Raw genomic sequence first — 12,411 nt, 5'->3', positions numbered from 1 at the left:
CTTTTGTCCAACAACCCAGCCAGCACGATCGTTTTTAACTCCTCTTTACTTTTCGAACTCCAAAGTAAAAGCCGTCCCAGCCATAGCCCTTGCAGAATATGACCATGCCACAAATAACCTACGTATAATTACCCTGTGCTCTCGAAATAACGAATATATAGTATAATAATAATAAACGAATCACAGGTACCAAGAAATAGCCACTCACCTACTCCACAATATCCGTGCGTAACACATTTAATCGCCACATTCCGTAGTATACAATTCAACCAATCTGATTTAATGCCCACATCTACCATTCATGAAAACAATAAACGTTGGTTTAACCATCTAACTAGGATCACCTACGTCACTCTAGCATACCCCAGCTAAACTACTCCCCTGGCGGGATGAGGCCTACACATATCTTCAGTCGCTTACCGATTTCATTGCGCGCTCCACCGGAATTACGACGCGTGCCCCCCACCCGCTAACCAAGTAGGCGATCCCCCTGTTACCTATGTGGCAGAAAAAACATTAGTTTAAGAGCATCACATACAAGAACGGTTTACATCAATAAAACTGTGCAGCACGGACAATGGAAACACACTACCTTACCTATGAGAAAACGCAACCTACCTGACACGCTCCAATCGATAAGTCCACATGTCACATACCAACAAGGAACTATACAATTGTGCAAACTAACGAGCCCCCATGTCATGTACAGAGGTCTAACGACCGCACAGAATAGTAGCTGGAGCAGGCGGTACATGAGCAGAAACAGCCCCTCTCAGTAAAAATGCTTTTCAAAAACAGTCCCGGGTAGGCAGATAGTAAACAAAGACGTTTTCAAATGGTAAATTAAGTTTATTGTATGTGGGGCTTCCAACCCACGGCCTTTTCCCAAAGGGAAAAGGGATGTTGTCAGTGGGGATTTCAACCCACAACACACACAAAGGGAAAGGGTAAGGGGAGAACAAACAAGGTGAAAATAATAATAAACAAGGCGAACACTAACCACACAACCACATGCCACGTGGTTGGCAATCTGGGAACAAAGGAACACCACTCTAACCATGTAGCTCACAGTGTAGGATGAATCTAAAATGGCCAACAATATACATACCCCACACAGGGTTTGGTCCACGCAGGCAGCACATAGTCAATAGTCCATACACAGTGGCAATTGGCATAAGCAAGCACAATAATAATAACTACACAATAGTGGCAAACAGAGGCAACCTCACTCCACTTGGTCACTGGCAAAATGACACAGTAAGGCGCCCCCGACGTGTGTGCTGTCAGCTACTTGTCCACCTGTCCCTCTCGAGGTGATTGCCCTCAGCTGTCATTCATTAGGCAATCAGCACTCTTCAGTGTAGGGACGGGCAGCACCTGACAGGAAGAGAAGAAAAGACAGCATTAGCTCTCATGTTCCACACACACACGCATACAAAACATAACATAACACTAATTATACTAACCTGATGTTCACATGGTCTTCCAAATACAGTAATAATGATAATGACCAACCCACGTACGTCACAACTGTTAATACACTGTTATCAATGAAAGAAGAAATGTTTGCAGCTGTGGTAATACTTCAGTTGGTTCATTATAAAAGATACAAACCTGAAAACAAAAGCACTTAAATGTTAAATAAAAGGACCACAGTAATGAGGCAGGAACATATCTTTTTGCACTATAATGGTAAAATTGTTATTTTAAAAAAGTGCCCCTAAAAAAGATTTTGTGCCCCTAAATGTTTCATTTAGGGGGTGAGAAAGCTTAGCGTACAGCCCTGGCTTTGCGTCCTCTTCATCCCTGAATGTCATGTTGCTGTCAGGATTATGGTTTTAAATAACATGTTTTTTTTTTTTTTTTTTATTATTATTTTTGCACAAATCTTTCCATTATTTACAGTATACCTTTTCACAGCATAATATGCAACATCCAAGATTCGCCTTTTTCATTTTTGTGACAACATACAAAACATGCAAGAGACTCATACAAATACACTAATAACTGACATGGAAATTAAAGAAGCACTTACAAAAAAAAAACATACTATACATTGTGCATATACATCCCTGATATATATATATATATATACGTCATACGTTAACTTACATGTAGACCGATCTACCTGCGAGCAGGTATGTGCTGCATCTTTTTTTTTTTTTTTTTTTTTTTTTTTACGTTTCAGCTACGTATGTGTGTGTCTCCTATATACTTGTGTATCCCCCTATGTGTCAGTGAAAGCCTATATCTCAACTATGTGTATATGTAGGTGTATGTATGTCTATTTCCTATACATGAGTATGTGCATGTATGTGTGCCCCTGACGTGTATACCTTATCCTTGTGTATATGAGTGCGTGTAAACCTATTATGTACACATATGAATATGTGTATCCTAGATACTTGTATGTGGCTATATCTGCGCACATGTGAGTGTGATAGAGACAGTGACCGTTCCATAGACACACCATCCGGACATAAAATATATGTACATATATACATAATATATTATAGAGCACAAGTACCATCAGATCAAATCCCCTTTTTCATATTCATCCTTGACAATATTGTAATCCCATCTTATTCATTTGTCCTCAGATCGTTCAGTCAGGTGTAGAAAGCTGTCCCATATCTCAGCGAAAATATCCTCTCTCCCTGCGACTCTATACGTCACCCTTTCATATGATGCTGTCCGAAACATTAGTTCCATCCATTCTTTAAAAGTAATATCAACAGGTGATTTCCAATGTCGTAATGCAATTCTACATCCTGATATCATGGCCATTCTATACCACATTCCCCCGTATTTAGGCAGCTTAATCCCTTTCGGTACTATAAGTTGTGATTGTGCCTCCCTAGAGAATTTACTCCATTTGGATACCAGTTTCTCCCACATTTCCTCAGTAATATCCTCATGTACATCGTTCACCCAGCTCAATCTCAAACCCGCCAATTTGGGTGCATTGTATTCTCTTATAACATCATAAAATCTTGACGCACCGCCTTTCCTGCGCCATCCTTTATAGAATATTTCTTGAATTGCAGTAATTGGGCCGCACTTTGGTCCTCCTATTGATGACGATATACAATGTCTAATCTGTAGGAATTTATAAAAGTTTTTATTATCTATATCAAAATCCTCCTTAATATCCTCAAAAGGCAAAACCCCATCCTCCCCGGCTATATCACCTAGTACATGTATCCCCCTTTTAACCCAATCGTCCCATATGACTGATTTCTTCCCTATCTTTAGTTTCTTATTATACCATATAGAGGCTCTCGTAGTTAAGTATGGGCTATCACCAGTCATTTTGTGCGATTGATTCCAAGTTTCCCTGATAAATGCCATCAAAGGGTTTTTAAGAGGTATAGGTCTGTCTGATTGTGTCAGGAAGGATTCCAGAGATGAGGGATATATCATTTCCTCCTCCATCCTGACCCAAGCAGGTGCCTCCTCAGGCGAGTGATTCAGTTTGGAGAGCTGGGAGAGCGAGAATGCATAGTGATACCAGTCTAGTTTAGGCAGGGATAAACCGCCATTTTCCTTTGCTGCATACATTTTGGCCCGTCCAAATAGCGGCCTTTTGCCCCCCCACAGATATACATTAATGACTTTGTCATACTGTTTGAGTAACTGGGTCGGGAGAGTCAGCGGCAACATATATAGGATATAATTTAATTTGGGAGCTAGTATCATTTTCACTAGGTTTATCTTTCCCAGGAGGGACATATTCATTTTGGCCCAATTCTGGGTCAGAGCACTAATGTGTTCGATTATAGGGGCAATATTGGCTTGCATCAACTCTTTCAGACCTGGGATCAGCTTTATTCCTAGGTATATCAACCCTGACGGCATCCATCTGTATTGCCACCCCCTTCTGATATCAGGGGGACAACATTTAGAGAGGCATTGCTTCTGACTTGCTCCAGTTGATTGTGTACCCAGATATTTCGGAGAAGGACTCGATAACATTTCCAATGATCCCAACTGCTGTTCGGGGATTGCTGGATACCAATAAGATATCGTCCGCATATAAAAAATAATTTATGTTCTACCTGCCCCGCTATTATCCCTTTGATGTCCTGATTAGTCCTCAGTGCGATAGCAAGTGGTTTGAGGAAAAGCGCAAACATTTGGGGAGAAAGCGGAGAACCTTGCCTCGTCCCCCGCCCTAGGTTAAAGGGCGAGGATACGATCCTGTTGGTCAATACTGATGCCATCGGATTTGTGTATAACAGTTTTACCCACCCAGTAAACGATGGACCGAACCCGAAGCGCTCTAGCGTGTGAAATAAGAATGCAAATTCCACCTTATCAAAGGCCTTTTCGGCATCCAATGAGAAGGCCACTGTAGGTTCTATATCATTCCTTACCTTCCACATTATGTGTAGGAGTCTGCAGATATTATCAGCTGAGTTTCTCCCCTTCACAAAGCCCACTTGATCTGAGTGCACCAAAGTTGGTAGTACATCTTCTATTCTATTCGCAAGTATCTTTGCCAATACTTTTTCTTCCAAATTGCTCAGGGATATAGGTCTATAGCTTCCACAGCATTGAGGGTCTTTGCCCTTTTTCTGTATTAATGTAATAGTGGCAGATCTCAAGCTAGTGGGCAATCCCCCCTTTATCAGTGAGTCCTCATATACTTTTACTAATCTCGGAGCGATTATATCACTGAATTGTTTGTAGAAATCGGGAGTAAACCCGTCGTCTCCTGGTGCTTTACCCAATTTAAGGCTGTTGATTGCCGCGTGTATTTCTTCTATCGAGACCCCCCCCTCCATTGATTTTACCTGTTGTTTCGATAATGACGGTAATTTGATTTTGTCGAAGAACGCGTCCATTTTTAGCTGATCCACCGCCTTCTGTGGGGTATATAAGTCCTGGTAGAAGCACCTGAAGACATTATTAATTTCCTTTTTGTCCGTAATAATCTTGTCATCTTTATTACGAATCGAGGATATAATATTCTGATTATGCATTTGTTTAACCCGATTCGCTAATATTTTACCCGCTCTCTCCCCTTGTTCATAATATCTTTGGTTGGTCCTAAATAACGCATATTCAGCCTTCTTTTGATATATGTTGTTCAATTCGTATTTGGATTTGCTTAGGTTCCTCCACGTTTCTGGGTCTGGTCTTTGGCTGTGCTGTTTCGAAAGTATTTTAATTTCCTCATCTAATGCTGTCATTTTTTGTTTCTCCGCCCTTTTTAGTATCGCACCGTATTGTATGAGTCGTCCTCTCATGTAAGCTTTACATGTGTCCCACATTATGCCACTATCATCTATGGACCCTTCATTAAGTTCCCAAAATTCCTTAAATATAGTTCTAATGTACGTACACGATCCTTCATCATTTAACATCAGGTTATTGAATCGCCATCTCCGAGATCGTTGCCCTTCTTCCATGGATGTGATCACTAAATCAACCGGAGCATGGTCAGATATTACAATGTTCCCTATCCCAGTACTTGCAACCTGTTCTACCAGTGCGCTAGAGATCAGGAAATAATCTATTCTAGAGTATGAGGAATGTGGGTGAGAGTAAAACGTGTAGTCTCTTTCTTGTGGGTTCATAACCCTCCAAACATCCACTAGACCCAACTCCTCTATCAGAACACCAACCGCCAGTCTCCCTGTGTTGTCTGCGGTCCTGGGTTGATACGATCTGTCCATTAAGGTGTTTCCAACCAAGTTGAAGTCCCCCCCTATGATTACGTTGCTATTCCCTATTTTCCTGATCACCTCACATACCTCATGGAAAAAGTCTGAGGACGACCCGTTGGGCGCATATATATTAGCTAAAGTAGTCCTCTGTCCCTCTAAATCAGCATCCAGTATAACCCATCTTCCCTCATCATGTGAGAAACTATTGTGTACCTTTAGGTCTAGGTTTTTTTCTCACCAATATTGCCACCCCCCTCTTCCTAGAAGAGAACGTGCTATAGTATATTTGTCCCACCCAATCCCTTTTAAGCTTGGCCGACTCCTCCTCATCCAGGTGTGATTCCTGAATTAGTGCAATATCTGCCTTTTTTTGTTTCAAGAACGTCAATATCTTCTTTCTCTTAATGGGATGATGACATCCGTCTATATTCCACGATATTATTTTAATCAGCCCCATATTTCTCGTAATGCATCTCCCCTGTGCAATCCATGACGTAGTCTAGTGCCCGAGACTGTGAAGATATATATACAATAGTATAGCATACAATGAAATAAAAAAGAACATATAAAAACATAAATACACTTCCCCCCCCCACATTTACCCAAGCTACGTTCGATATGACCCCAGATAGAACAGTCGTACCGAGGGTGAAATCGATACTCACCCATGCACCTTGGTCCCCCTCGACTAACAGAGGAGTGCATACGGCACGAGGCAGATTGCCCAAAACTGTGCCCCTATTATCTTGTAAACCCTGACGTAACATATGGCTCACACTGTAATCTATATACAGTGCGATCAATTCAACTGAACTTGACAAAACGGTAACGTTTCCAAGCATTAACATTTGTATATCTTTCAGATATATCTTGGTACATTGTAACTTCTATGACATAGCCATGATGGCCTGTGGTTCATTTCGTTATATTTTTCCTGTATCCATCTGGGATATTTCCCCTCCCATACTTTTATTATATTCTTCTAACCATTGCCCTCTATTTTCATTTCACGTCTTTTCTTTTTTTTTTTTTTTTTTTTTATTATTATTTTTCTTTCTCTTTTCCCCCCTTTTTGTCCTTATCTCTATATACATATTGACATTTTTTGATGTTATTTACTCTATGACGATGCCCCCGTGACTTATCTGTATTCATGCGCTTCATGAACTTTATCTCAATTGTCCGCCTCCGACTGTCCCCGTCTGAATCCCTGCAGTTTCTCCCGGTATCCGTGATGACCATTGCCCTGCTGTGTGGGGCGCTCAGTCCCCGTCGTCTGCATGTAGTCCCCCGGTCCCCGCCCTCCTCCCACCGTCCGCCAGGTAGACAGCCGCATTATCTCCTCTCGGTCCGGGTCGGTAGTCGGGTTCACCACGGTGATCTTGAATCCACGCTTTGCCATATCCGCCGTCGCCTCCGCCGCGCTCTGGTACAGGCGGGTGCCATCTTCGTAGAATACCCTCATCTTCGCTGGATATGGTGTCTGGAACTTGAGATTCTTCTCCTTCATTATTCTCTTGGCCTCGGCATATTCTCCTCGCTTCTTCAGTATTTCAGTGGGGAAGTCATGGTCGACATAGAAGCGATCGTTGCCACATGAGATGTTCTTCTTCTGCCATGTTCGGCGTATTATCTCTTCCTTCATTTTGTAACTCCCAAACTTAACCACGATTGACCGTGGCTTCAGCTGTGGGTTGTTAGGCCTCGGGGCCAGTGCCCGGTGTGCTCTTTCGATACGAAGGTCCATGTCATGAGGCAGACCGAGGGCATCTTTAAACAAGCCGTCTAGAAATCCATGCATGTCTTTCCCCTCTTTTTCCTCCGGGATACCATACACCCGCAGGTTCTCTCTCCTCGTTCTGCCCTCTTGGTCGAGCAGTTTAGCCTCCACGTCGGCCTGCCTCTGCATTAGCTTTTTTATTAAAACCGTCGCCGCACCAAGCACATTTTCATTTTCTCCGATTCTCCCCTCAGTTTCATCGAGCCTGTCGTTCATTTTGTTCATGTCATTTCTTATCTCCCGAAATTGACGCTCATTGTCTTTTCTGAAGTCTTTGAGCTCGTTGTATATGTTCAGCAGCGTGGCTTCTTGTTCACAGTCATCGTCGCCATCTTTTCCTCCCGTTACTTCGTCATTCTCTGCCATTCCGTCGTCCTTTCCAGTTGTAATCGTGGTCGCCCTACGTCTCGTGATAGCCCCTTCTGTCATCCCTATTAAATATATACCCTGGTGTTTTTACTAAATGTTTCTCGGGGCTACATCATTTTGCTGTCGGGGAGCTCGCGAGTTAAGCAGCCATGTTCTTCCGCGGTCAGACCGGAAAGGCTTAAATAACATGTTCTAAATAAATAACAATGTTGGAATTACGAGAGAGTAAAGTACTAAAAAAAAAGTACCGTTGGGTACCGGTATCGATTCCCAGGTACCGGTATTGGTTCAAACGTGAATGGTACCCAATCCTAGAGGAAAGCATGTTACAAAGCTGTAATAAAATATAAATGTTTCTTATGGCTCTGACACATGACACGTGAAATAACATCTAATGAGGGCAGGGGTAATGCAGGGCTCTATAGTGCGAGCATTTCACTCGCATTTTGTGTGTGTATGTTCATGTGTGCTTGTGTGTAGAGCAGAGCATGTGAGCGGAGCGGTGCGGAGCGGCCGAGAAATCCGCTCTTCGCTCTGGACGGCTTAGTTCCGCTCTCATTCGCTCATGTTGCCCCCCCCCCCCCCCAAGCCGTTCTAAGCTTGCTCAGCGCTCACCTTCATTTGCTCACATGCTCTGGTGTAGAGAGATCAGTGTTCAGTAGGGGTGTAACGATGCGACCTCGCAACGATTCATTACGATTACGATTATTCAGGCAACGATTCAATGCATCATGAAATCTCTTCATTTGACCACGATTCGATTCGATTAATTTTCTATTAGTTAATTCCCCAAATAAATTTGAACACACACACAAATGTGGCTGGGGGAACTGATTCACTCAGCATGAATGGACTATAGGTAAATAACATCGATGCAGTTGAATCGTCACATTAGAATCGATGCATTTAGATTAATCGATGCATCGTTACACCCCTAGTGTTCAGTGTTCTGATGGCCTGGGGGAGTCGGAGTCTCTCTGTTCTTGCCTGACCAGTGACCGCAGCAGCTTGAACAGGCTATTGTTGGGGTGGTGAGGGTCCTTAATTATTCTGCAGGCTCTGGATTTACACCTCCTGTTGTATAAGTCCTGCATGGGTGGTAGTACAATACCCGTAGTATGCTCTGCTGAGCGCACTACTCTCTGTAGAGCCTTCCTGTCCTGGGCAGTGCAGTTGCCAAACCAGGCAGTGATGTTCCCAGTCAGGATGCTCTCCACAGCCCCAGAGTAGAAGCACTGGAGTATCTTCCCTGAATTTCCTGAGTTGTCTCAGGTGGTAGAGGCGCTGCTTCGCCTTTTTTAACACAGTGACTGTGTGTTGTGACCATGTCAGGTCCTCCGCGATGTGGACTCCCAGGTAGGGTTACCTATATCCTTTGTGTCTAGTAGGCATGGGCCAATGTGTGATTTTGGTGGTATGTGCTATTGCACAGATGTGTGTCCCTTAGTATGAACACACGCATGCACGCACGCACAGTTTAATATGCATGTAATAAATAGTTTGTTAATAAACTCAAAATGTTTCACTGTACTCCTAAACTGCTTTGTGTGCTCCGAAAAGTTTTCATTTAGGAGCACATGTGCTCCTTGGGAAAAAGGTTAGGGTAGAGCCCTGCCTGGCCTGTATTCTCCTAAAATCCACGATCAGCTCCTTTGTCCTACCAATGTTCAGGAGTAGGCTGTTATCCCGGCCCCAGTGTGCCAGGATATCAACCTCCTCCCGGTAGGCCTTCTCATCATTGATAGAGATCAGGCCCACCACCACTGTGTCGTCCGCAAACTTCACTATGGAGTTGGAGCTGAACCTGGCCACACAGTCGTGTGTGTGTGTGTACAGCGAATACAGCAGGGAGCTGAGGACCCAGCCCTGGGGGGACCCGATGCTCAGGGTGATTTGATTTGTGTGTGTTGTGCAAGCTTCTAGCTTCCTGCAACAACTCACACCTCATAGGATTTCAAAGCGAGATTTCTGTTTCATTGGCAAACAGGCACTTCTGGTGAATGTATTTGGTAAAAAGAAAACAGTCAGTGTGAACAACCCGAAGCCGGCAGATTGGAGGGAAAAGGAGGTTCCCTATTGCGGCATTGTGACTTGATTTCTGTGTGAAGATAGCTAAGAGAATTCTGGTTGACAGTTTTCCCCTTCAAAATAAAAGTGTGGAAGGTTATACTTGAAAGCTGTCTAAGTATCTGTTCTCTGTTCTTCCCTCCAGACCCCCCACAGCTCTTTGTCTGTAAAGAGGAGGTTCCCCCTGAGCAGCAGGAGAGGAGTCCCAATCTGAGCCAGGAGGAGGGGAGCCCCAATCTGGGCCAGGAGGACCCAGAGCCCCCACTGATTAAAGAGGAACAGGAGGAAGACTGGACCAGTCAGGAGAGAGAGCAGCTTCAATGGCTGGAGGACACTGATACCAAAGACCCAGTATTCACTGTAACCTGTGTGAGAAGCCATGATCAACACCAGAGTCGGTCCCCACATCTTTACCAGACTGTAGAAAACAGAGAGGGAGAGCCTGTACCCAGCACCTCCACTGGACAGATGGACACAGAAGCTGAGGGCTGTGGATTATCAGAACCAACCAGTGACTGTCCATATGAGAAACCTGTCCACATGAGAATCCACACAGGACAGAAACCACATGGCTGTATTTACTGTGGTAAAAGATTCACATCCAATTATCATCTTGCTGTGCACATGAGAATTCACACAGGATCAAAACCATATAGTTGTAGTCTTTGTAAAAAGAATTTCAAGTTTAAATCGGGTCTGGACGTCCACATGCGGATCCACACAGGAGAGAGACCGTACAGCTGCAGTGTTTGTGGGAAAAGGTATATTCAAGCCTCAAACCTAAAGAAACACATGATGACTCATACTGGGGAGAGACCGTACAGCTGCAGTGTTTGTGGGAAAGGGTTCATTCGACGTGATCGGCTACAAGACCACATGAAGACTCATACTGGAGAGAGACCGTACAGCTGCAGTGTTTGTGGGAAAGGCATTATTACATCCTCAGACTTAGAGAGACACATGAAGACTCATACTGGAGAGAGACCATACAGCTGCAGTGTTTGTGGGAAAGGGTTCATTCAAACCTCAGACCTACAGAGGCACATGAAGACTCATACTCAAGAGAGATCGTACAGCTGCAGTCTTTGTGGGAAAGGGTTTACACTACAACAACATGTAAAGAATCACATGAAGACTCATATAGGAGAGAGACCATTCCAATGAGGTGGATCTGAAGTTACATATGAAGGTGATCTAGAAGAGAAGCCGTAGTGTCCTGCATCTGTTCTGAAGGAGTTGTTAGATATTTTCATTGGTAAATCCCAAGGAAACATGTGGTTGAGAGACTATAGAAGGAACAGAAGACCCACAGCTACACTGTATGTTGTCAGGATGTATTGCTGAAGAACCATGTAAATCCATATACAATGTCACACAGGACAGTGGCATCCAGTTTCTTTTGAAAGACTTCTACAAATTGAGTAAAAAAAACAGGACCTTTATACTTTTACTCTATTACAATTCAAAGGAAATATTGTAATTTTTACTCCACTATATGTATCTGAACCCGTCAGTTACTATTTACTAAGGTTTCGCATACAACATGGTATGTATTGATTAGGGATGTCCGATATTATCGGCCGACCGATATTATCGGCCGATATCGGCAGTAAAATGTGATATCGGAAAATATCGGTATCGGTTAAAAAAATAAAAAATAAAACAATAACAATATTTGTTATATATATATCCAGTGAAATGATTAGTTACCTGAAATTATTCAGTTTTTTTGGGGGGGGGAAACCCTGCATATATCGGTTGATATCGGTTGATATCGGTATCGGAAATTAAGAGTTGGACAATATCGGAATATCGGTATCGGTAAAAAAGCCAATATCGAGCACCCCTAGTATTGATGGTATGTATGTACTTTCGAATTTGAACCTGCTACCGTAATTTGAGTCAACATAACTAAGTTAGATCACCAACCACTTTAAAGTCAAGGTAAAGCAAATTAGGAGATTTGTTTCTAAACACACCATGAAGGTTAAAAGATTGTTGCTGAAAACTTTTTGGGGGGGCGGGCCTGAAATCGACACGCTGGAGCCGTCCTTAGCATTAGCTTTCCTATACATCTTCTGTATGCCCTTCCTGATGACTTGTCGTACAGAACTTGTAAGTCGCTTTGGATAAAAGCGTCAGCTAAATGACTAAATGTAACCCCTCCCCTAACACTATATAGAAACCAGAGTACATTAGCATAACCCCTCCCCTAACACTATATAAACTAGAGGTCATTAGCATAACCCCTCCCCTAACACTATATAAACTAGAGGTCATTAGCATAACCCCTCCCCTAACATGATATATAAACTAGAGGTAATTAGCATAACCCCTACCCTAACTATAGAAACTAGAGGTATTTCGCATAACCTCTACCCTAACACTATAGACCACTGCACGTCCACGTTACATTGAGCTCATGGGAGAGAGAGCGGGGGGAGAAAATGAATGAATGTGGATGAGAGCCTCGACATTAAGTGGTTGTAGTTACGTCTGTGGGGTGCTGGAGACATGATCCAA

The 12,411-nt window shown here is 43.2% G+C and overlaps 1 protein-coding gene across 3 annotated transcripts in view; it reads left to right on the top strand.

Annotated features, from left to right (window-relative positions):
- The window catches only part of LOC311241416 (uncharacterized protein), a 35,823-nt gene extending 24,383 nt beyond the window's left edge, over positions 1-11,440 (top strand). For all 3 annotated transcript variants that reach the window (XR_014620537.1, XM_084330233.1, XM_084330234.1), the window contains one exon: positions 10,034-11,440. Coding sequence is in view for 2 of the 3 variants with exons in the window: in XM_084330233.1 (XP_084186359.1) it covers positions 10,034-11,052 (1,019 nt within the window). In the remaining variant the exon portion in view is untranslated. The remainder of the gene's footprint in view (positions 1-10,033) is intronic.
- Positions 11,441-12,411: the final 971 nt, after the last annotated feature.

This window comes from Notolepis coatsorum, assembly GCF_963971535.1.
Source record: "Notolepis coatsorum genome assembly, chromosome: 15".
Taxonomy (NCBI): Eukaryota; Metazoa; Chordata; class Actinopteri; order Aulopiformes; family Paralepididae; genus Notolepis; species Notolepis coatsorum.
This window is presented reverse-complemented; position numbering and strand designations above follow the sequence as displayed.